Below are 26854 nucleotides of genomic sequence, written 5' to 3'. Positions count from 1 at the left end.
CCAATATAAAATTTGTGAAAAGACTACCCAGGTATATAATTCAGTCTGGCCTTTGGCCATCAAGACTTTGAAAGGGACAGTGCAGACATGTCCAGTGTGTCCAATCTCCCAACAAACAAAAATAAAGTAGCCAAAACATCATGCCTACATTGAAAGATCTCCTTTAACCTATGAACTCTATAAGGGATTGCCCTTGAAGACTACCTGGAATTACAACTGGTCTGGGATGCAGAAGCACATGCAGTGCTGGGTAATCCTTTTATTTATTTATTTCATAGCACTTACTCAGAGGGATTCTGGATATCATTTACCACAAAGGGGGGAGGGATAAAAAAATGATCTAGATTAATGCAGAAAACAGAACCAAAGTCAAAGACCAAGATAGATATCCTCAATCAATAAGCTGAGGTCAAAATACACTGAACTAAAACAGATTTAAATTTTCTTACTGAACTAGAGTAAGGTAGGAGTTACATGTACTTCTGGAGCAAAGATGTTCCATAAAGTCGTCCATGACACCCTATTGGACTATTGCTAAAACAAGCTCAGTTTGGCCTGCTGTGACTGGCAACTCTCCAATATTCTAGTTAGGACTAAGCAAAAAATCTTCTCCAAATGTAGGAAGACCGGAGAGATCATTATACTGTAAAACTATAATAATTTACAGTAATGAATTGAGGTATTCCTATTTACTAACTTCTGCTACAATAATCACTGATGTCACAGTTTCTCTCCAGGCTGCTGGCTGGGAGCTGTGCTTTTTCTCAACAATACTCATCAAACTGACGCTAAGTCCTGAGGGAACAAAAGAAGGTGGCTATTAACTGGTGTTCCAAAGAAAAATCCTGTTGCCATTAATACCTTCGGTAGCAAAGAAAAAAAGCCTTTTAAAAAAACTATTGCTTCTGCCACAATTAATAAAGCTTGTGTAATTTTAGTCTTTCTGACACAGGTAGTCCTCGACTTACAACAGTTCATTTAGTGACTGTTCAAAGGGGCACTGAAAAAAGGGACTGATGATCATTTTTCACACTTAACGACCGCTGCGGCATCCCCATGGTCACATGATCAAAATTCAGACGCTTGGCAACTGGTTCATACTTATGGCCGTCGCTGTGTCCCAAGGTCACGTGATCCCCTTTTGCCACCCCCTAACACGCAAAAATCAGTGGGGAAGCCAGATTCACTTAACAACCGTGTGACTAACTTATCAACTGCAGTGATTCACTTAACAACTGTGGAAAGAAAGGTCGCAAAATAGGGCAAAACTCACTCAACAAATGTCTCACTTAGCAACAGAAATTTTGGGCTCAGTTGTGGTCGTAAGTCAAGGACTACATGTACCGTCTTGGAGCCCTTTTTCAAATCTGCCCTTAATGAATACAGAAACGCACCATTTCAAGATAAAGTCTCAACATTTGATCCAAAGTTACAGCCTGATATTCCAAACTGGAAGTGCTAGAGAACAAAATCTGATTCCTTTTTCCTAGCCCTGATCTGTCTCTGACTTTACCATTCCTCTTGGATTTCAGTTGAGAACATTCAGCAGCAGAAAATACCGACATGTCCCTTTGCTGGGTGGACAAGAAACCGGGTTAAGGTTCTTACCTCTGACATAACTGTCCTTGTTGCTGGTGTATCAGGGCTGTACAGGACTTTCCCAACAAGTAAAGGCTTCAGGGCCCTCCAGATAATCCTGGAAAGTGGGCTGGATTCCAGGGTCTTCATTAAGTTATTGCAGAAAGGTGCTTTTAAAAAAAATAATCAGAAAATAACTGTGGGTGATAAAATCCCATGCCCAGAACATCCCCAGCTTGGAGAGCACATCCAGGTTATATAGTACAAAATTATCCACCATTTCTTTCCTCTCTAGCTTCTGCATTGTTTGAGATGGCAAGAGGTGGTCCTCTCAATGATTTGCCACACAGAAAACATCTGCAGGCGTTCTTGGATTCAATTTACTTACTAGTATAGTTATCATAGAAATCCACTGCATCGTCTTCAGAGCTGTTGCTTCCAAACAATGCTTTGTAATTGTGGTCTTCATACCAGTTGAGGGACTTGATCTGCAATCCCCCTCCCTCAGGGTGGCCACAAACAATTCGAGACACTGCCTGGTAGATATCAGCAGAAGAACTTGTGGAATTCATGTTGGTCAGGAACATTACCTCTTGTCTCATGTCACTCCAACTTCTCATACTCACTAACTGCAAATTGTAAGACAAAAAGAAAGAAGGGTATAATCTATCAATGGTATTTTTAAAAAATGAAAAAAACCCACCCTATTTTCTTGCAGAATTGGAACTATGAAAAAGCTTGCCACTGCCATTTTTCCAGTTTATAGCCCAGAGTTTTCCTGTTCAAATACTGCCCAGGTCAGGAAAGATTGCTCAATATTTCTTGAGATCAGTTAGCTAGCTTTTGCAATCTCAGCTGAGCAACATAATATTGCTTCAAAAAGCAATGCTAATTACTATCTATTCATTAAAAAAGTTTCCAACAAAATAATGTGCCAATCCTGATTTCAATTGATTAACTAGTTTTAAAAGCCATATTTTTGTATCATGTTTATTGTGATTGCAATATTCCATTCTCTGTGTGCCCAATTGTCCTCCTTAAACATTTTTGTTGGTTTACAATGAATGCTTTGTCTCCCTTACTCTTTGCATCGTTATCTTGGATTCACTATAGAGTGTACACTAATTGAACTTAGTTTTGATATCTTCCTGAAAGAAACAGGAATTTCTTTAAAGCATAGACACCTAATACAACCGTTCAAGTCAATAAAATGTAATAAGCATGATCATGCATAAAATTCTGATCCAATTAAGGCAATCAGTGTTGTGATACATAAACTGACCCTAAAATAAAATGCCATGTAAAATGTACCATCCATGGATAAGCCAGCCCTCATTTTCTTTATGGTATTTTAGTTAAAAATTTGAGGTTCACCTCAGCCATGGATACACATATATGCAAGTATATAGGAGTACTTTAAGAAGGTATTACCATATATACTTGTGGATAAGCCCATCTGTACATAAGCCAAACCCAACTTTGGGGGTATATTTTGGCACTCAAAATTATTGGGTTATCTGCCTGTATACTGTATATGGTAGCTTTAGAGCACACAGGAGTACAAAGGTAGCATGTATCCGTAACTCATGAAATAAGCTGCAGCAATTTTTCAGAATTGGATCAGAAATATTACACGGTCCGTGCCCAAACACTAATTACAGCCAATCCTCTTGCCAATTACACTTTGGAGCAGTAAAACACATATTTACTTATATTTACTTTCAAGAGCTATATGAAGAATAGGCCAGGGTGCAAATTATCCAGGAACAATTCACAACAGTAACCACACAAGCCACATAGTGCAGAAAAAAGGGAACATCACCACTGAACAGGCTCCATTTTGATTAGGAGATTACCATGAGGCAGCTGGTGCAACCGTTAATATGGATGCCCAAGAGTCTCCAACTCTTTGTATTCCAGAAAAATGGAAGAATGCTGGTAGGACTGGTTAATGGCCAAAAATACTGAAATGCCACATGCTAAGTCAGTATTTCCCAACCTGAGCAACGTTGAGATGTATGAATTTCAGCTCCTAGAATTCTTAGCAATAACTCACATGGAGGCCACATGGCACCATCTAGGAAGTGGTTAACCTTTTGGGAATGGCTGCAATTCATTATGGTCACTCCAAAATGGCACCTGCTTCTGAGGTGATGCCATGCAACATCTGCACTATACTGTATAGAGAGATCAATAGGCAGATCAGCTGGCTCTCCTTCCTGAAGGCAATCTCCAAGATCTTGGAAGAGAGCCAGCTAATCCGCTTCTCAGTCTCCCTATACTGTACAGAGGCCAAATAGCACCATCCTGGAAGTGGGCCCCATTTTAAGAATGGCTGCAATTGATTCCCAAAGGTGATCTTTGAATAGGAAATCCACGTGGCAGATTGGCTGCTCCTGAAGGAGAGATATGGAAACGGTACATGGACCCAGCCATGATGGTATGAGTGGGGAGGAGTGTATGAAATCCAGCAGGGGAAGGCCAAGGGTAGGACATGTGTGAACTGAGGAGGTGCTGCAGTGCAGGCCTGGGTTTGCACTAGACTTCTCCTATCCGAGGCACTCTGCTTAACAACCACAGGGGCCTAGAACAGGGATTGTGGTTGTTAAGCAAGGTAATCTCATGAATGCCTTGCTTAACAATCTCCATTACAGTCATAAATCGAGGACTACCTGCAAGGATTTGAAGTATCCCTCATATCGCAGTACAACTCTTAGAATTCCTTACCACTAGCCATGCTTGTTGCCAGTGCTGGGAGTTATGACTGAGAATCATTTACGGTGCATCCTTGCTTTTAATACCGAAAAAAAATCAGTAGTGCCAGAAGTAAGAATTTAGAACCAAGGTTTTTTTTCCCCTTCAAAGTCTGATTGTCTGTGTTTAAACACCTGGCCTCAATCCCTACTTGTAAACAGCATAGCCTGTTCCATAGAAACTGGTTGACATTACTACTTAAAATCATTTCTCAACAGCTGGAAATGGCTGGGTTTAAAATTGGCATATATTTAAATAGGCCAGAATATTCCCACCAGTGATGCATCTCTTTCCCACCTTCATAGAAAAAAGCAGCCTAACAAATGCAATGTCTCCCTCGCTTGTAAGGAAATCAAAGACAGAGAGTATAAAATTAGTTCTTGTATTTGTCACAGATATACAGGAAATCAGGCTATGAAAAGCAAGCCATACATCCAAGGCTGGTGGTCATCTGCACTCCCACAGCACAATGCCACCCAAAAGCAGCCTTTGTTTTGAATTTAAAAAGAAATGGGGGGGGGGAGCTGTTTGCTATTTGGAACAACTGCCAAGGAGAAATCACATCCCTCAGCCAGATCTATTTTACATCCACATCAGCAAAGAGAAGATCGTATGATTAAAAGAAAAAGAAGAAGAAGACAAGAAGAAAATAAAACACAGGAAATGATACCAATAGTCTGATGATGCAATAGGAAAGAGTTATACAATAATCAGAACGCCCCAGCCCAGGCAAACTTTTAAGGCTATTCTGTTGCCTGTACTTCGTCTTGATTTCATCCAGATTCTTCTGTTACTGTAACTTCTGTTTTCCAGCTAAGAAGAGTTAATGCGGGGTCTAGGATTCAAGAACCGTTTCCTCCAATGAGAAATAACTAACATGGAAATTGTGATGATGGGACAGACCTACACATCTACGCGCACATACACAGGGCACCAGTCCTCCACTGAAGCAATGTGCTCAAAAACCCCTCAAGTGACCTCAGACAGCTAGAGGTTATTATAGTTCAGAGATTTAACATTCCAAAGCAGTGGAGCCGGAAGGGGAAAAAGGAAATACAGTAACTTGTGTAGACTTTTTTTTTCATTCTTTGCTTAAAGCAGCAAAGTTTCAAAAGCAGGCAAAAGCATATTTAACATTCAAAAATCCTAATGCTTTACACAGATTAGCCCAAACTGAGAGTTTATTTGCTCAGAAGGAAAAAAAAGGTACTGCATAATGTCAGTTAATTTAAAAAAAAAAAAGAGGGCAGGCTCTAGGTTTACAAACTGAGATAGTGTGGATTATCACACAATTAACAACCCATCAATCCACATTTCACATGGTTTCCACTCACAGATTCCATACTTTTTTCCCCCTACACCAGACATGTCAAACACAAGGCCCGGGGGCCGGATGCGGGCCGCGAAGTGGTTTCATGTGGTCCACGAAGCCATCCTGGAAACAGTGAGGGAATGGCCCCTGCTGCCTTGGCCCTGGCCCAGGCCAGCAGGGAGCCAATGTACAATTTTGTGGCCATCTATGCTGAAACACATTCAGTCTTAGCTCCACAAGGCCATCTGGCAACAGCGAGGAACCAGCCCCTGCCACATCGGCCCCACCCCCTGGGTGCATGCTGGGGAGGTGTCACCCTTTGTGAGGAATGAAGAAATGGACCATGCCTTGGCGCTTGCCTCAGTCCCACCCCCTTCTGCCAGAGACCCTCAGATCTGTCCCACTCCTGCCCAGGCCCCCATAGGCACCCTTGATGCGAATGATGTAGAGCTGGCCACACCCACCCAGTAGGCCACATCCACTCCATCCACGCCCACCAGTAGGCCACAACCACCTTGGCCACACACCCCCACCCCGAGGGCAACCGCAATGCTGATGCGGCCCTCAATGAAATTGAGTTTGACACCCCTGCCCTACACAATAATAATAAATGCCTCATATTCAAGATTACCCACTAGGATCCAACCACTTCGGCAAAGGGAAAATAACCCAAATCCATTTGAGGCAATGCCTATAACAAAACGTGCACTGTGAGGTCACAAACAAGCTCATTTCTTACACATTTGCACTGCAATACTATACATAGGGGGTAAAATTTCCATCACAATGTCACCATGCAAATTTGTCACTTGTCCTCCACCTTTTCCACGAACGCCAACATACAACTCGTTGGCTATGTTGATTCACATTATGACTTGAATAAGTGGACTGAGACAAAGAGGTGGAAAACACACTCTACCTCTTTAAGAAGGTTCCCCAGGCTCTGGGTCAGTGTCTCGAAAGTTCCCTTAACATCCTCCAGGGTTGAATTGAAGGTGATCCCTTTCTGGAAGAACAAATGGAAGTTTACAATTAAGTGAAAGTTACTGCAACATAGAAGGAGTAGGGGGTCAGCTTGACCATTACATTTAAAGAAAAATCAATCTGGATGTATCGAATCAACAGGCCCAGTTTGGGAAAAAAATAAATCCAAATCCGAACCACCACCTATCTCTCAAAAAAGATACCACTAGTATCCCATTGGCCTGCTTCTTCTTCCTTGTGTGGTTCTGATCATCCTCATATTTATATCGCTGCACATCTCACATGGCATGGCTATTGCTATGGGGAATTATCTCATACTAACCCATAGGATAACTTGGATCTGATGCTGATCCTGAGGGTGGTCCTATCTTTCCTGTTGCCAAGCATAATAAAGACTCAAATCTATTTGCTTCAAGAAAGGATAACTGTCTTCATCAAGTTATCCAGAAACCTTTCTAATCAGCTATGATTCTTTATACTCAATAGTTGCTAACTTCTACAGCAGATATAATGATAAGGCAATTATTTAGAGGTGGCAGACTTTATATCCCCTGTAACTTGACTTCTGCACCAAAATGAGTCATGTGTAAGTGTGAGGGGACAAATGAACAATAACATACATTATTTTTTGAAGATCTTTACATCAGAAATCAACAACTGGCCCTCCTAAGTGGTAATTGGCATCTGTCTTCCAACAAAAAGTGAAACCACAATTTGATGAGTGACAGAGTCATAGACAAAAGGGCGGCGGCAGCAAATGGAATATAGAATGACTGAGATTGGAGCTGAAATACCACTCCAGTGTTTTTTGGACTCAAACCACTAAGCCGTAGATATTTTAAGCTTCCAATGAGGAAAACTCCATCAAAAAGTCAACTCTGGCTTTTACGTGCCAATAATATATGATGAATTTTAATTATCTGAAGACGTTTTGGGACCTGGCACTGCCTGAAAAGCAGAACATGAATAAGCATACTAATACAGTATAAGAAGTTGGTCTGCGTACCAGGTTGACAATGCAAGATGAGAAAAGGACGCAAACTATTACTGAGAAGAATTTTCTACAATGCCTTATTCATATTGTGTTTCATTAAACATTACTAATGGAAAGCAGCCTCAGATGCTGACAGAAAACCATAAAACTGTCTCTGTAAAATTGTTCTTCCTGGTTTAAACCTCTCTTCCTTCCTTCCCTTTTAGAGCAAAGCAGTTTTCTCCAACCAAGGGCCTATCAATTGTGCTGGGAACGGTTATCTAACAAATCTGAAGGGCATCAGACCGGGGATAGATGGATTAGAGATAGAGGCCATACCTTTTTTAATTCTCTTACTCCAACAAAATAAAACAAAAGACAAAACTCCAAATTAAATTGGGAGTCTTTATTGTCTAGGGATCTAAATACCTAGGACAGTGTTTCTCAACCTTGACAATTTTAAGGCATGTGGACTTGAACTCCCAGAATTCCACAGCCAGCAATGCTGGCTGTGGAATTCTGGGAGTTGAAGTCCACATGCCTTAAAATTGTCAAGGTTGAGAAACACTGACCTAGGATGTTAATCGAGGTAACTGCACATTAAGCCAGGGGTCCCCAACTCCCAGGCTGCAGCTCACTACTGGGTCATGGCCTATTCAGAACTGGACTACGTGAAAGGTGGGTGGGTACACATGTGCCCGCAGTTCCATTCGTATGTGTGTTCAAGCGCCACAGTTCCCCCTCCCCTCCCAGCCAGACCACCAAGTCGCAGAGGTTGGGGACCGCTGCATTAAGCCATTTCCCATTTTTGAAGCTGTTGGATTATATACTTCTAGAATGATGACACTGATTGTTAATAACTGATGAAGTTTTGAGGGTGGAGAAACAGTACGAGCTTTCATAACAGGAAAAAAAGGATGCTCTGGAATGAGCCTCAACTTTACATTGCATTGGAAGCAACTTTGGGACAGTGATATTCATGAAGCCTTTATGATTGGCTGAACAGTCTGGCTGTAACAGACAGATGAAGTTGGAGAACAGTGGTTGGACCCACATATCTTCCTCAGCCAAGCTTGTTTAATCATGAAGTCTTGAACGAGACACGGCATTCTTCAGTGCTAAACCCCAATAGGAAGGTTCAAAGACCTTTTTTTGGTATGCCTTCAAGTCAATGTTGATTTCTGCCACCTGCCAGGACATGTTTCTGTGTTTCTTGGCAATACTTTCAAAGTGCTTTCCTTCTTCTTGGAACTGAGTGGGAGGGACTGGCCCAAACTCACTCAGCTGGCCTTGTGCCTAAGACAGCACTAGAACTCACAGAATCCGGGTTTCTAGCCTGGCGCCCTAACCACTGAACACACACACACACAAATCATCATAGTCAAGGGCAATATAAAGTCCATCTAGGCTTCTGGATGCCATTGACTAAACTATCTGAGTCCCAAAGAAAAAAGGCAAGCAAACGGATAAGGAAGCTTAGAAAAGGATAGGGAAAAGAGCAGTTGACCCATCACTGATCAGTCAGGAGCCTGAGAAAACTGCATGATAAAGTGGCGCCAAGACGTTTGCCGAAAAGAGCTTGGAACTTGGAGAAAATGTGATTCAGGCAAGGAAGAAGCAGAGGAAAAAGCTGGAGGGAGAAGCCTGAGAGGAGAAAGAAAAAACAGATCATCAGGCAGGTAAACAAAAAACTTGCACTTGGCCAGGTTAGATTGCAGATAGACAGAATCACAAACCAAAGGCAATCAAGCAACCAAATCTATGAGACAAGAAGTAATGAAGAAATGTATTATGTGAAAATTAGACGTACCTTTCCTTACAGTTTTAAAAAAGAGGTTGTATCCCCAACAATGTTGAAAGCATCATACGTACCATAAGTGGCTTTATGAAGTCCATATTATCCTGGAACACTCTTTCTAGAGAAGCAAGCTGTTCTTTCGACATAGAGCAAATTAAGGCACGGCTGCCATTGTTGATAGCCACTACTTCTGGCAGTTTGGTGAAATTGCACAAGTCTTCCACACTTATCCGGTAGCCAGATGTAATGATCTAAAAATATTGTCCAGATGTTACACCATTGGGAAATCGGCTTTTCTGCTTTCTAATCACAGTTCACAATACTAAAACTATATCATTCCTGCCTACCCAAGTCTTGTATCCTCCAGAGATTATTTAATTCCCTATAATTGGCTGGGCGGGATATGATAATGGAACATAGGGTTTAAGGACGGATATTTCTTACCTGTTGGAGATTGACCTCTGAATTCAGGATTTCATCTATATCAGGCTGTGATAGGGAAGCATTGTGATGGAGGAAGTCAGAGAACGTCTCGTTGACAAACAGAAAATCCCGAACTTTGACACCTGCCAGGCAATCAGGAAGTAAAATCCATTACAAAATAAAACAATGGATTTTTAAATGACATCAAAAGTCATTTAAAAATGATATCTATATTAATATAGGTCAGTGGGTTAATAGCGATACACTCATCTTGAGCAGTCCCAGAGTCTATCATTCTGTGGCAAGGAAGGAAAGGAAAAAAAACAGGGTAGAAAATCAATATTAGGTCTGCTCAATGGTCTGGGACTGGAATGGAAAAAGCTTCTGTAATGTATACGGAGAGGAAAGAGGCATTTTATGTTTCCATCTATCCTTTTCATGTACCGCTAAGAGTTCTCATGTAGTGCAGCCAGTTCAACACAAGGAGATATCAAATATTCTGTACAGGTAGTCCTTGATTTACGAACATTGGTTCAGCAACTGAAGTTACCACAGTACTGAATGAATGGTGATTATGGTTGGTCCTTGGAATGGCCCCGATGCCCCTGTGGTCACGTGATCATGATTTGGGCATTTGGTAATCTGTTCCCACTACGACTAGTTGAGAAACAGCCCAGAATCACGTCTTCACCACTCTTTGCAACCTTCCTGCTGGCTTTCCCAGAAAGTCAATGGAGAAGTTGGCAAGTCATTGAATTTCTCTCAATTACGTATTTGCCTAGTCACTCTGAGATCATGCTACCATTCAGACATTCCCATGAACTCTCCTCAATCCATACTGCACCCCACATCCCCGATCTGAGCAGCACCTTTCAGGCATCCTCCCTATCCTCCACATCTCTCGTGCACCCTCGCCTGCACCCCGATGCACCCTCTCGCCCCCTGCCCCACCTGGCAGTAGACATTTACCAGCCTGCTAGCCTGGGACATATAATGTCCTGCCAGTATTCTCACCGACTTTGGTTGTGGGAAGCTGGCAGAAAGTTGCGTCACCTAACAACTGTGGGATTCAGTTAATCATGGCAACCGGGACTGCAGGGATTGCCTTCACTAAGTGATGTGATTGTGCTAACCGCATCAGTTAGCAATGGAAATTCCTATTCCAATTGTGATTGTAAATCAAGGATTACCTGTAATGCTAAAAGGCAGGGAGAAAAAAAAATAGGCATAGTCCTGACTTGCATTAAGGATTGGCTTGGGCCACTTAACTTTTGGGATGGATTCAGAAAACTCTGTGGAATAGGTTTTCTCCCCCTCTCTACAGTAAATCAGTCTGGCCTGAATCAGCCTATTGTGTCTCCCAACTGTATCTCTGGCTAAGGAAGATTGTCTAATCTTTAGCTTTGAGCTGTGGCTTTATTTAAGCTGCCAGTTCAGCCGGAAGTTCCTTACTTTTGTAATGTTTTTAGAAAGTTAATTGGGGCAAAATATGTATAAAGTTCAAAAGAAGTATAATTTGTGGGTTTTATAAACCTCTTTCCTTTTTTTTTTTTTTTTTTTAGCCACTTAGGCTGCTTGGTAGCAACATGCCAGCTATCTTTTGGGAAATGTCATCTGCCAGAAAAACAATTAAAACACTTTCGGAATTACAGATAATTAAGAAAATACATATGTTTTCCTTTCCTTGAATGTGTGAAGATCTGTATAACTCAAAAGCGCTAAGCCTGCCTTTGAAAAACCACCAGCACAAATATTGTTTAAAAAGGGCCCTCTTTGAATGTTTTATTATTATTCTGTTTTGCTTTGCTCTTTTCGCTATGGAAAATCCATGATTATGCTGAGTAGGAATTTTAAGAATTGCAATCCCAGCATTTTTGAAGAGCACCACATTGGAGAAGGTACCCTCGCAGTGTGCGTCGGGTCACAGATGTGGAGAAAGCATGTCAGATCTTCAGGAAGACTAGCTGGCTTTTAAAATTTTTAATCTGCTCAAAGGGTTTATAAATATATATGAATGCTCAGAGTGCCAGGAGGCTTGGAATGAGAATCCCAATCCCAAAAGAAGGAATGGAAAAGAACTGTCTATGTAGGAGGAGTGGGAAAAAGGCAGAAGTTCCAAGGGCTAAGAAAAATGGACTCTCCTCTCTCCTTTTATGTCATTCCAAATTATTGCTGTCTTAGTCAGACACAATTTGGCAGACACCAACCCAGTAGAAGATTATGAGGCGAAGAAAAAAACACACTAGTTTCTATTCTTCAGCTCTAGCATGAGGTTTCCGGGGTTACTGCCGGTCAATGCTCTCTCACCCAGTTCCTTGTCGCTTTTTTTGTTTTGTTTCTTACAAGCAAAATAATCATCGTCAGCAGATGGTTTGAGACAAAGACTTGGCTAAAGCTGGCGAGAAGTTACTTGAGGCTGAAAAGTCTTTTAGAGCTATTTGTCATAGTCTCGAGTCAATTTGATTAGAGAAAGAAGAGGAGGAAGGGGAAAAAAAGAAAGACGTTTGGAAAGAAAGTTAAAAAGAAATATTGTGATGTCATAGCAAAAAATGAATAGACAATTTGCTACCCTCCAGATGTTTGGGACTCCAATTCCTATTATCCCCACTCACATGCTCGGAGGCAGTGGACTGTCTCTCTCCCACAGCTTTAATGGGAGGGGCAACCCAATTATGGATCTCTAAAATAAGTTTAATTTTAGTCCTGCGACCTCCTTACACCACTACAAACAAGATGTAACAGTTAGTTCCTATGCCAATGCTATTTTAGGAGATTGTTAGGTAAACACCCAACTGCAAGCTTCTCTACTATCAGTAAAAAAAAAAAAAAAAACTTCCTCTCTGGATCACAAGAAAGCTGATAGAAAAAAAAAACCCTTTAAAAATTTCCATCCCAATGACATCCATGCAGGAAGGAGCAAGGGAGAGGAAAATTACAGCAGCATTACATCCATGCAATGCAAACTCAATTTTTTGACATCATGCATGTATACAAAAGACATGGAGCTTATTAATTTGATGGAGATGGTGGATCCTTCACCATAACATTTTAGGGATAAATTGGTTCTAACTGGAAACAGTTCAATTGCTCAAATCCCTGTCCCTTTCAACTTAATAAATCTCGCTAAAGAAAACTGCAAAAATCTTGGCTGGTTGGAGGCATCTGCCAAACAGGTCGCTGTGTTCCCCAAAACAATTGAGATCAAAGTGTGCTCTATTCTAGCATCCTGTTTCTTATAAACAGATTCCTGATTCTGATAGACATATTTAGCAAAGCTTCCAAAATGAAAGGAAAACACAGGAAAGACCTACCTAAACATTCATTAAAATAAAAACAAAATCACTTAGCTAATAGCACTTATCCCAGATAGAGAATTATTTTAAAAATGAGGCACCACCACAGAAAACATGGATTCTGGATACTGTCCGTCTTAGATGTTGAACACACCCAAAAGATTAGCTTTAAAGAAGATCTCAAGCTAAATTAGGTTGATATAGACACAAACATTCTTTCAGAAGCCTTGTGTAATAAATCTTGCAGGATTTGAAAGGTAAGCACCCTATTGTGAATTTTAGTTAGAAATAGCCCCATGTAATAATCCAACCTGTTACCAAAATGTGGACAATGTTAGACAGTCATTCTCTGCCTAGGAGAAAATGGAGAACATCTAGCAACTTTACAGCTAGCATTGTTACAGATTTTTCTTGCCAAGGCTAAGAAGAGAAACTCCAAATGACTAAGCTCTAAGGAAAGTTTATCATTTTCAGACTTGTGATTTGATAAATCTTCTGCCCTCGTATATTCCACACAAAGCCTCACTCCCATCCTGGGTGCCCTCTTATCCAGAAATGAAGTTTAAAGCCACAGATATAACTGATAGCATCATAAACATAATAGGTTGCATGCGTCACTGTTTAATCTTCACTGTTCATAGCTCTTGGGTAGACAATACTGTACATACATCAGTTCTGCTACTGTAAATTATGGGAGGGTAAGGTGGAAGGCCAGAAGGGGCTGTATTTTGCAAGAAGGAAATCAACATCAAACAGGAATACATATATCTTTTCAATGGAGAAGAAATCACAGAGAACCCCTATGATTGGCAAAATCAAAAATATGTTTTTCTACAGTATAATGTCACTGTGTTTCCCAAAGCAATTGAGATCAAAGTGTGCTCCATTCTAGCATATACATATTTAGCAAAGCTTGAAATAGTATATAAATCGTTTTAAAATATTGGTTTAGTTTTCAATTATGAATATGTTTAGTCATTACAAATTAATCTCTATCGCTAAGGAGGGGAGCATTTAGATCTGCCTCCTGGAGGATATCCAAACTTCCACAACATTTATAGAAATTCACAGGAGCACTATTTCAGATTTTAGCATGTAGGGGTTGATCCTCTTTCCCCCCTTGATTGTAAAGTTGTGTTGCTTGTTGGCTCCACTGTTTTGCCTTCTTTTGGTCCATAAAAGTGAGGCTACATCCCATTTGCCTAACCATGAATTTGCAATGGCTGCCTGCACCAAATTCATATTAAAAATCAGAAGCCATTTGAAGTAAACATCTTGCAATGAGGACCAAAGAATGAGACAATGGATAACTTCATACTAAAACTGAATTTGAAAAGACAAGGCTACCTATATGAAATAGGTTAAGCAACATTGCAGAGACAAAGGAGAGGGGTGGTTGTGGAAACACTAGTCTTGATTATGCAAATGAAAATCTAGGTCAATATGTATCGATCTAAGTTGTACAATAGATTTTTGTAGCCACTGCACTTAGGCCACAGCAAACTCTGGGCGGTTGACAATGTCAGCATATTGCACCCAACAATCTGGGTCCTTATTTTACCGACCTCAGAAGGATGAGTCAACCTCGAGCCCCATCAGGATTGAACTTCAGGCTGTGGGCAGATTTCGCCTATAATACTGCATTCTAACCATTGTGCCACCAGGGCTCCTTTGATGTTGGCTATGGGTTTTATGTGTGTTATCTAAACTCAAAACATGTGATTTGTAAACATGGCTTATGGTTTAGAGACGGTAAATCCTCCAAATCTATTCATTGCTTATGATTATGATTAAATAATAATTTAGCACACCACGGCAACTAGCAAACAGTGACTAAAGCAAGTTATAATTCTTAGGCCTGTAGCAAAAGGAAAAATTAAGAAAGGAGATGAGTAAGCACATCAATCAATAGTATATTGCTAGGGAAGAACAGAGGAAAAGGACTACACCCTTCCTATTTAGCCTGTACACTTTCTGAATCCAACTGTTTTGCTATCAAAGATCTGTAATACTTGCTTAACTCGCTCAGCCTTTGGCCTAATTTTAAATAAAAGATGGAAAAATACAGAAGGAAAGCTAGTCAGCCAACAGTCTAGAGGGATTATGACAGAACTAGTTAAGGTTACTGAGTTGCAAAAAAAGCTAATTATGCAAGGGACCAGCAATAGTCATGGTCATGATCTTATTAGATATAAGATCAAAATTCAGTTTGGGATTAAAGATGCTTCCACTCATAAAGCAAGCCCAGACTGTTAAGTGCTTTGACAGGAAATAAGATAAACCGATTCCCAGCAAGGACAATGTTTATTTATGACTCTTTAGCAAGACACAAAAGGCCATTTTAAATAGAGATCTTTTTTTGCCGCAACAAAAGGTGGATTAATTATTCCTGTTTTTAATGATCCTGACACTGCAGTTAGTTGCAAAGTTTCCAGAAGTTTGGGTGAAAAGGGAAATGTCTTTTACATCTTTCCGGCAATTAAAAAAAAAGTGAGAAAATATTAGACATGGACTTCTGTTTTTATATATGACAACAGCAGTGATATTATTGTATGCTCAAAAAGTGGAAAGGCTCAACACTACCCACAACAGAGGAATGGTTGGTGAAGGTGATGGAATTTGCAAAGATGGCTAAATTGACTGTCTTGTTTAAACAAAAAGACCAACATCTACATTTATGGATGACTGGAAACCCCTCAACTTTTTGCATGAAATGGAGAAAAAAAATGCACTTACAACCCACTTACAAGTGTGGGCCCTTTTGAGCAACAGATACCTTTGTAATCATACGTGTATTTGCTGCAAGGGAAAATTAAAGTTTCTTCTTTTTTTCCTTTTCTTTCTGCCCTTTTTCCCTTTTCTCTTTTTTTTCTTTATTCACCCCACCCCAAAAATAAGCCCCAGTTAAGATTGTCAGCCAGACGGACGCATTTAGTACTGTATTTCCCCCAAAATAAAACCTAACTGGAAAAGAAATCCTGATGCGTCTTTTGGAGCAAAAATTAATAAAAGATCTGGTCTTATTTTGGGGGAAACACAATAGATAAAGATAGATAGATTAAGATAGATAGACAGACAGGCAGACAGACAGACTGATGGACACTGATGATGTTACCTAGTTAGGGTAATGAAACATCTGCAAGAAAACAAGCAAGCTCAGAGAGCACCAAGGACCCTTCATTTCAACCCTGAGCTATAGTACAAATATTCTCCTTCAGTGGTATACATACATACACACATATATATCCAAGGAGCCAGCATTGTCCAAAAACATTTCCTGGTTGTGTGGCCAGCGTGACTATCTGCTGAGGCACACAGAATGCTTTCACCACCCAATTGCAGTGGTACCTATTTATCTACTTGCATTTGCCTGCTTTTGAACTCAGGTAAGAAATGGGAGCTTACTCCGTTGTGCAACACTTGGGCTTTCAACCAAGCTGTCAGCTTTCCAGCTGACAAGTACAGCATCTTTAACCACTAAGCCATTGCATCTGAGAAATATATTTATGTTACAATTGAATGAAAACAACTTACGCTAGATAATTGACTCATTATTATATTTTCAAATGTCAGAGCACCCCCATTGTAGACACAAAAGACTACTCAGAGAGGTTGGGAAATGAGTAGAACACAAAAGACTACTCAGAGAGGTTGGGAAATGAGTAGAACAATTTAACTAGTATAAGTAACAGAAACAATTATTTGAATTCTAGATCAAATATGTACATACTCATAATTTCTCTTGCGCCAAGCTCTTGACTCAGAGTCAGCTGCTTTCCATTACTGGGGAATCAAAATTCTTGTTAAAATGTAAAGTTACATCATAAAGTTGCTAAGGCTGAAAAAAACACTGCTCTAAATCCTGTGAATTTTAAGATATATCAGTACCACTCAGTTTGGTGCACAGCAGGGGATGGGCAGTACTAACTGAAACATTTTAGGGATAGTGCAATGCTCTAAATAAGGAGAATCCAACTGTGGCAACTTCCCCAGCATGGGTGACTTGGGAATTCTGGGAGTTGAAGTCCACACATCTTAAAATTGCCAAGAATGGATATCCCTTCTCTAGAAGTCTTGGTGCTAGAGGGTATTAGCCCCTTTGACAAGGATTTTAAAAATATTTATAAGAGCCAGCATAGGTGAAGCAGTTGAGTGTTGTACTAGGAGTGGAGAGACTTGGGCACTACTTCGCCTTCAGCCACAAAGGCTCAGAGGATGATTATGAACCAAGCACTTTTTCAACTCACAAAGTTGTTGCAGGGGAAAAAACCAACTCACAAAGTTGTTGCAGGGAAAAAAACAGAAGGAAGCACTATATACATCGCTTGAAGAAAATTGAGAAAATAAATCAATAAATGTCTTCATTGGAGGTTAACATTTTACCCCCCCCCCCCTTGGTGCTCTCCAATGGATGAATAGATGACATGGCCAGATCCCAGATTGGGGTGTTCAACAGCATCCTAAACTTTATTGGACAAATCTGTATTTTGGGAGGATCACAAGCCTTTTAATTCTGCTCTTGGCTTTATTCTTTCTCTAAAAGGGCTAGAATTGATCAAACATGAAAACATGACTGTGTGGTAGCTTATCTCCCTAATTAATACTAAATGAATGCTTTATTAAGTCCTGAAACTATTAGCCTGAATGTCACGATAGAAGCCACCAAGCAGTTTAAAACTCCTCAGATATTTGCTGGCCACTGTGCGTTTCTCATTGTTAGCAGCAGAGGCATTGCTAAACTGATGGCAAAGATAGACATTCTAGTTTTCCACCTTCCCCATATATTCCAGAATGTTGTTCTCCATCTTTTGCACTATCTAGCATGAATATCAAGCCCTGCTTTAGTTTCCAAACATAGATTTGCAGACAGGGTAATTAAAAAGTGGCTTTCTTATATGCATACACCATTCTGAAGGGTGCTGATCTTCTCAGTGTGTTTTTTTTTTCTAGAAAAGCTACAAGTTGATCAAATTGCATAATTTTAAAAGAATCACCTTTGATAAGGGAAGAAAACAAAAGTTTTGGCTGACAGTGTGTTTGGACAACCAAAATGCTCAGGCAAATTACAGGGGCCTGGCAAGAAACATTTCTACCAACCTTTGTGGTAGCTCCATTTTAAATGCAAAGAGGTGCAAACTTGGCTAAAAATGGAAAGAAAATGAATGGGTGGGATAACAAGAAATCTCTCTCTCCCCACCTCCCCCCTCCAATAGTGTTGTCAGGAGCTCCAATATATCCTGACACAGTTTGGGGGGTTATCTGGCCAGAACAGGCCAAGCCTTTAGTTCAGCACTCTTGATCATCTGCTAGTATTCAGAAAGTTTATGAGCTTTGAGAGGAGAATGCTGGCTCTACAGTGATAAGGAAGTTGGCTTCCTGGAAATAGGTTGTAGTAGTAGTTCTCACCCAGGCAGAGAAGGGGAGGGGATAACAGTTCTCCTGCTGTGTGCATTTTACTCCTAGTTGCTTCTATCACAGGGAGTTGTTTTCAGTAAAATAAAAAAAAATCTGCAAGTTTCCATCAAGGTCATTTTTTTTTTCCTGTACAGGGCGGCAGGAGATGTATTCTAATATATTTGGAAGGCTGCTTCTTGAGAATATTATCTTAAGAATTAATTTGGATGCAGGCAACGCATCCAATAAAATAATAAAAAAGTTACGCAAGCTAGAGGTTACCTTGTAAGATTGGATGTCTTGTTTTTTATGCTACCTATGCTAATCAAATATTTACCTTAAATTCTCAGTAAATAAACTGACACATTCCCAATGTAGGGTCTGGGTCTGCTTTCTGCATAATAACCTTCCTTAGTGAAGATAAAGGTTTATCCCAGGTGAGAAATACATTGCCCACGTCTTCATAAAAGTAAGAAACAGCTGCATCAGTGATTGTGCAAGTTCTGATGAGAGATACCTGATGTGATATCTCCAAGGTCAGTCAGGACAGATGTTGGGAAAAATAGAAATGATGACTCTTAAGTACAAGCTGAAGGAAACATCATTGACTATGTACCATTCAACCCATTTGTTTTTCCAGAGCTGAAGTTTTACCATCGCAAACCCAATTTGACTAGAGATGATAATATGGCAAGAGATATATACAGACAGGGAAGTCATCCTCTTTTACATTTTTCTTTAAAATTATAGTCCACCTCTACAGAAGAGCTTTGCCACTGCCTTCTTTCAATAGATTTTGCAACCTATTGCTCAAGTCTACAGCCCTGATGTTCTTTGTAACTAAACTATCCGCCTGTTAACCAAGTAGGATTCCTAAGTTTTTACATGATCTTCTAGGTCAGTGATGGCAAAACCTTTAGAGACCGAGTGCCCAAACTGCAACCCAAAACCCACATTTATCGCCGGGTGCCAAGTGGGCGTGGCCCATTGGGTGGGCGTGGCTGTGGTGGTCATGGCAGATTGGGTGGGTGTGGCCAAGGTGGGCATGATCATCTCAATGTTGCTCGCGGGGAGGGATGCCTGTGGGGGCCGGGCAGGGTTGGGGGAGATCCAGGGGGTCTCTGGCAGGTGGGGCGGTGGGCAGTAGGCTCATCCTGCGGGATGAGGCGAGGCAAGGCGAGGCAGGGCAGGGTGCCATTGTCACAGGGCAAGGTGAGGCAGGGGCCGGGGCGGCTGCTGCCTGACACCATCAGCCCCTGCATACAAAGGCCAGTGAGTGCATGGATGCTGGGATACATCCGGCCATGTGGGACCTCAGCGAGTTAGTGGACAGCTGGTTGAAGAGGGACGGTTGTCATCTCCAGGGCATGGTGCGCGTGTCCACAGAGAGGGCTCTGAGTGCCGCCTCTGGCATGCATGCCATAGGTTCGCCACCACTGTTCTAGGTATTCTCACCAGCTGAGAATTTTTCGAATGTGATCAAATATACAGAACAGCTTTTATTTAATTAGGGCAGAGTTCCCCTGTCAAGTACCCTAAGACGGATTAAAATAACCATTGACATCTTTCCCATTCTTGCAGAACTGAACATCAGTGTACATATGTGGCAAATACGCATTACCAATTCAAGCAATGTTGAGGTTGACATTTTGTAGGATTCCACATACATCAGGGAATTTGCTGATGTACTGGTAGGTCACAGTTGAGCCTAACATTTCTGTTGAAATTGTTGAATTTAACAAATTCTGTTGAAGTCCACAAGTCATAAAAGAGCCAAGGTTGCCTAGCCCTGATCTAGCAACTAAAGGCAAATAGCAGTCCTGGCTGCCCGTATTCAAATTCAGACCTGGAGCCCATTCAGCATTCCAGGGTATCCAAAATCAACAACTATTGGAGCTGGACCAACGGTGTGAACAGGCTGAGACCGAGGCTAAGGCCTCAAGAGCATTGGCAGAGGGCCTTGCCCTGTGGGTCAGGCAAGCAGAGCATGACACTTACAGATTAAATATTTACCCTCCATGAAGCTTCTGCATTGGGCTCATCAGTCCAGTGGGATTCTGCTGGTTGCACTTACCAAATCAAGGCAGGGTGATGGTCAAGAGATCAGAAAGCTGAAAGCTGTCCCTGTCCCAAATTTTGCCAGCTGCTGGGAATTGCAACACGGACACAAGAAGAGGCAAATCCTTTCTTGTGGTTTGTGAGGAAGCTTACAGGTGGGAGTCACCTGGAAGACAAATTGTTGCAATTCCTGGCTTTCAGCCTGTCTTAAGAGCTCAACGTTTTGGCATAAAAATGGTGACTTCCCAAATTTTCTTCTCCAGCCTTCTATTTGCTATTTCGTCGGGTTTAAACTCAAGAAGCTTAATTTTGCCCAAACCTGGGCATCTTGCCACTGAATTTCAACGATACGTTCAGACAGGATTAGAAGACAGTACGTCCTATTTATTTGCTTCTCATTCAACAGGAGGTAGGACCTTTCTTATTGGGGGGGGGGGGTTTAGCATTATGAACAAAGTGTGATGAAAATATCTTAGCTTAGCCACTGTCAAGTCAGTCAGGTAAGGAAAGGTTGCTCTATTCTGGGCCCCCAAAGAATTCTGTAACTTAATAGCAAACAGCGAAATTGTTACATTGGTTTAAGAAGCTATATAGCTCAGCCTCTCCTATCCTGACACAAGTCTCACTCTTGGCTGGTTATCACTTGAAAGTGCAACATGTAACTGGCAATTCCGGGTTATGGCAGCATGGCTAAATTAATGAATCATAAATCACCACGAACTGAAAAAACTGTATGAATTGACCTCGGTTACAAGAAATAAGGCAGCAAAATGCAAATGTAAGAAATATCCATTTCTAAAGGTAGGGTGAAAAGTCTTGGTCTTTGAGGTACTTAAGAAAAATAATGTATAGACTTCATGGCTCCTTTTTTAATGCTATATTGTCAGCAAGTTTACTAATCTCTGCATCTGAACCAATTAGTAGTGTTACACTCTACGATCTACGATTTATACCTGTCTGCCAGAAATGGATTTAGTGAATGGAAACATAAGCTGATAGATGATACATCTTCACAAACATTTGGCTCTGAGACTTGCAAGGAATATCCTGCTGGCTCAGGAATTCTGGGAGTTGAAGTCCATGAGTCATAAAAGAGCCAACATTGCCTACCCCTGTCCTAGACCTAGGATAATGCAAAAGTAAATGTTTTTTTAAGTTTAAATTAGAGCTGTACTGACAACCACATCCAACTCTTTCTCAAATTACATATTTTGGGACAGAAAATAACATACATACCCTGACCTGAGCCACAAGAAAGGTCATAAATTAACCACAAGCGAAGAAAGCTACAGTTAATTTGGCTAAGTGCTTGACAATCACTGGAGCAGGGGGTTAAAAAAATAGTTTAATGAAGCAAAAAACCATTGCATAGAGAATTGGACCATTCCCCAACCTGGTGCCCCACAGATGAATCAGAAGCCTAACTCCTATCATTTTCCTGTGACTGGGAATTTAAAAAAAAAAACAAAACCTGTCATTTTAGGAGTTTACTAAATTTGGGAAGGTTGTCCAATGGGAAACAATGACCTGCTGTGAGAGGCGTGGACATTTCTTCTCTCTCTTAATAAAGCAAAAGAAAATATCACATCTCAATTTCACGCAGGGGTTAGCAAAAGGCAATTCCCTGTATTATTTTATTCAAACCTACTTTACTGTAGAGCGGATGAAAGAAAAATGCTTGAGGAGCAACATGGTGGTACCCCCTAGGCTTCATCGTACCTGTGTTCTGTCCTTTCAGAGCACAGGATGCATATTCCTACAAAAATGGTGTCAGATGAACATCAATAATTTTCATGGTAAGGAACTGCTCTAAACTTTCCTAGTACGTTTGAAAGCCAGGACGTTCTTCACAAACAAGGCCGTGAAAGGAGGAGGGAGGGAGGCAGGCAGACTACTATTGGAAGAAAAGTTAATCAACAAAGGTCTCAGGGCTCTCTTTAAGAATTGGTTGTTGTTGTTTTTTCAGAGAAATAAAGCATAGGGAAATTGCATTCTGATTGCCACATCAACTGCCTTTACTTCAAGCAGACAGTTCTCCTTCCCTTTCGCCTAGCTGTCGGTCCCTGTTGTTCTATCTTCTGGGTTTTTTTTCTTTCTTCCCCTTAAAAACATGTTTCCCTCTAGTCCCAGAAATTCCAGCACTTTGGGGTTCCCAGACAATCTTTCCTTTTCGGGGACTTCCTTGCCAACAGCCCACCAAACTTAGTAAAAGGGATTAGCATTCTTTACTGTTCCATGCAAAGAAACAGAAACTCCAGGAGGATTTTCAAGACTTCCTTTATGCTCTTCAGTAATTGGTTAGCTAATCCTGAAAGATACTTTGCATTACTGCCAAGTGGTGCTCCGCGCGCCAGAGATGGAGCCCAGAAATTGTTGGTCACTGCTGTAAGAACTTCTCACCCATTTTCCTCGAAATAATTTAAGTGTAACTTAAAGGACAAACACACTTTTGTCCGCCTCAACCCCTATCCACAATATGGAGCCCGTCAAATAATAGGCATATCAAATTACAAATTGCTTATTGAAGATATACAGATTTGTCCAATTAACTTGCCAGCATACATTTTACAGGACTGGTGTCAGAAAAAGTCACTTTGAGGCCATGAGATGTACTGCATTTAACAGCAGAATGTCAACAGCTAAGTAAGTGCTGAGAAATCGAAGTGCGTAATTTGTCTTGACTAAAAGCCCATTACACAGCCTGAGGTACGTCATGATTTCCCAGCCTTATTTCTGCCTCCCTCTCCCTGGAGACCTGGTACTGAAGGTTATAATAAATATCAACGACACTATCTTTATAAAGCATCTAAGATAACTGTAAGATGCAGTTTTCGAATGTTATTTATTATCTCAATTTTGCCATTTGCCCAACTCAGTGAAGGCTTTTCATGCCTGGAAATCTTTCCAGTTCAATTGGAGAAGCTCATTGTCACTTTGTCTCCCTTCCCACCCCCTCCCCCCCCACAATGCATTTTTCACACAGTCTCCCTTTTGACACAAACACACCCATTCCGGTTAGTCAAGCGCAACATTCTCATGCTTTCAAAGTGTTGCTCGCACACCCATTGTTTTAGAGTGGCAAAACTGCATTTGAAGTCCTTTTTTCTTTACTCTGAAAACCATCGGGATGATTTACTTACTGCCTCCCTCTCTCACTCAGCCAGTCAGTCAGCAAAAGCCTCTGCCTGCTTAGCAAAAGAAAGGGGAAGGCACTGAAACAGACAAGGCTGCAACATATGCAATATAAAGCGGCTTTAAGATGAGCACAGAGTAATATTGGCCAAATAAAATCAGCGTCAAGGGGTGCCTTTTTCCACAAACCCCTCTCTCAGGGCAAGCGTACAGTCATCCTAGTAAACCCTCCACCCCATAGGTTTAATGTCCATGGAAAAGTGCAACACATACTTAAATAAATGCCTTGTTCCTTTCCAATCACTGTTTGAATGCGGCATTATAGGAAAATTGAAGGCCCCAGAATTTGCTTTCTTTTGGCCTTGTCTCTCTCTAAACTCTCCACAAATGCACGCAGTACTGGCTCTCTATTATAATTTCTGATGATAAATTTCCTTTGAGCTGCCTCAGGATTGTGTTGTCATACTACAGAAACATTACCCTTAATTTAAAACTCGGAGAAAAAATGAGAAGCAGTGGGGAAAATTCAGGTGTTGAGAGAGAAGATTTCTTTGCCAAAATGCAGAAGAAGGTAGCTACTGCTTTTTTAGGTGGTTCTTAGGGGTGATTTCCTTTTCAAAGAAACGTAGAAAACTGATAGCAGAAAAAGACCTAGTCAGTCCATCGAGTCTGCCCTTTGAGTTTATTTTTTAAAATTTTGTTGTATGATGGACATGTGTTTATCACAAGCATGTTTAAACTCAGTTACTGATGAATGACGACCCTTTACCTCCACTGGGAGTTGATTCCAAGCTTCCATTACTCTTTCTGGGAAGTACATACTTTTCAACATTACTTTTAAACTTTCCTCCTATCAGTGTGAGTTTATGCTCCTCTGTTCTTGATTTTTGCTTAATATTGAAAATACTGCCTTCCAGAACCTTATTCACCTTTATATTTAAAGGTTTCAGTCATGTCTCCCCTTTTCCTCCTGTCCTTCAGGCTATACATATTCAGTTTCTCCAATCTCTCCCGATAAATTTTTCCCTCAGACCTTGCACCATTTTTGTTGCTCATCTCTGGAGTCGTTCAATTTTATATCTTTTTTTTAAAGTGAGGTCTCCAGAACTAGGCACAGTATTCCCAAATCCTTCCACATACTCCCAAATACTTTTCAGTTCCCAGTGAGGCCTACCACTCCTGAATTTCCTGACTGCTTCTGAATTCTTACCCCGGAGGGCTTGGAGAGGTAAGCAGAGGGATTGACCCAGATGTAATGAAAGCAGCAAAGGAGAGGAACAAACTAGATGTAATGAAAGCAGCAAAATGTTCTGCCCAGATGTTTGCATAGACGGGAACAGTTGGAGATCAAATGCATACAATTAAATGAGTCACCAGCTGGCAAGAGAGATGTTTTTCTTCCTCATCCATCAGAATGTTGTGGATTTTTTTTTCTATTGCTCCTATACTAGAAAACATAGCCACAGACACTCATAAGCATGCACCCCCACCCAATCTCCTCCAAATATTATGGGATAGAAGCAGGAATAGCGAAGGACATTCCAAGGGGAAAAAACTTTGCAAAAGAACTATAATGACATATTTCATATTAGGATGGAAGACGTATTTTATCACAAGGAAGCTCCGTTGATTTTCATGGGGAGTGTGTTTGGGATTATTTCAGGACAGAGTATCAGTAAAAGGATGGGAAGTGATTTACCTGTCAGCACTTTGTATGCACCCTCCCCCCCCCAAATTTTATTACATGAAAATTTGGCTTGCAGGCATTTGGATAGCGACCCCTGTCTTAAAGCTGCCACTGTTCTAGTTTACTGTCAAGAATCTTCACAAAACCCACAATATTCCTTTTTTGGTTCACTTACCTGATGCAAATTTCCCAAGTTTCCGCACTTTTGTCAACACTTGCTGTACATCCTTGATGCTGGTGTCCTTCTGGCTATACTTTAGCAAGCGTTTGGCGTCAGTGAACAATCGGTAAACACTGAAGAAAGGAAGGTAAGAGCAAGAGAGAAGAAACAAAAGAGGAAAAGTCTTAGTCATCATGAGAGAGACGGCTTCAAATATCCCCCAAAGGGATCCTAAAATATTTCTATATCCATATTTACTTTGTGTCTGACATTATTGGGCACTATTCTGCTAAATGAACAATATCATATTCCCATAAATACTTGTTTACAAATTGTTTCTAAGTTTTGTTTCTGAGCACAGGAAGACATCTATTAATTGAATTGGCTTGGTTTTGCAAAGCAAACTAGGAGATATGATTGGCTAGTTGGTGGTTCAGCTTGTCAGGCAAACACAGCCATTCCCTCAGTTTCTTAAGAGAAAATAGGCAATGTGTCTTATCTCCAGGCTCACCAATGAAGTAGAGTAGAGGGAATAGCCTTCTTGAAGCTACAAGCAAGAATTTGCCGGATGACTATCAGGGAAGAAAGCTTCTTTGAAGTCTTTCTGATTAAGCAATGGTCTTTGCATATCCACCAAGCTTATGGAATAGAGAATAAGGGAGATAACTTTGTTGGAAATGTACAAGAAACATCTCTTAAGCACAAGAGGCTGAAACATTTCTTAGAACAATGAGGTAATATCCAGACATGACTCAGACAGGCAGCTTCCTAATTCACTTCAACTATACAAAGGAGGAAGAGGAGGAGGCACAGACTTGCAAGATGATTGTTATAATAATCCAGATATGTCAAACTCACGACGTCACGTGACATCGCACAACGTATCGGGACGATTTTGCCATTGCTGCCAGTGGGGTGGGCATGGCTTCCAGATGATGCGTCCGGCCTGTGGGCAGGCAGTTTGACACCCCCGTAGTAGTCCATCTCAATAAAAATAGCTTAAGCCTTCCTGTAGCGTTAACTAATTTTTGTCCTGCCATTATTATTTTTACAAATAACTCAAGGCAGAGAACATATTCAAAACGCCTCCTGCCTCCTCTTTTCCCCACAACAACAACAATCCTGCGAGGTGAGTTGGGCTGAAAAAGAGAGAGAGACTTGCCCAAGTTCACCCAGCTGGCTTTCATGATTAAGGCAGAATTTGAACTCATGGTCTCCTACTTCCTAGCCTGATGCCTTTACTAGATCAGGCTCTTTCCTGATCTGGACTACCTAGAGGGGCTGACAAAGCATAAACAGCCATCTCTC

The 26854-nt window shown here is 41.0% G+C and overlaps 1 protein-coding gene across 2 annotated transcripts in view; it reads right to left on the bottom strand.

The window, feature by feature from the left end:
- The window catches only part of ABCA1 (ATP binding cassette subfamily A member 1), a 121748-nt gene that overhangs the window by 65479 nt on the left and 29415 nt on the right, over positions 1–26854 (bottom strand). For both annotated transcript variants that reach the window (XM_039350966.1, XM_039350967.1), the window contains exons 5-10: positions 25562–25680; positions 9844–9965; positions 9474–9650; positions 6564–6650; positions 1967–2207; positions 1609–1748 (exon numbers count right to left, since the gene is read on the bottom strand). In XM_039350966.1, the coding sequence (XP_039206900.1) occupies positions 1609–1748; positions 1967–2207; positions 6564–6650; positions 9474–9650; positions 9844–9965; positions 25562–25680 (886 nt within the window). The remainder of the gene's footprint in view (positions 1–1608; positions 1749–1966; positions 2208–6563; positions 6651–9473; positions 9651–9843; positions 9966–25561; positions 25681–26854) is intronic.

Source organism: Crotalus tigris, unplaced genomic scaffold (genome assembly GCF_016545835.1).
Source record: "Crotalus tigris isolate CLP2741 ecotype Arizona unplaced genomic scaffold, ASM1654583v1 scf7180000018368.3068619, whole genome shotgun sequence".
Taxonomy (NCBI): domain Eukaryota; kingdom Metazoa; phylum Chordata; class Lepidosauria; order Squamata; family Viperidae; genus Crotalus; species Crotalus tigris.
Note: the sequence above shows the minus strand (reverse complement) of the source record. Positions and strands in the feature narration are given on the sequence as shown.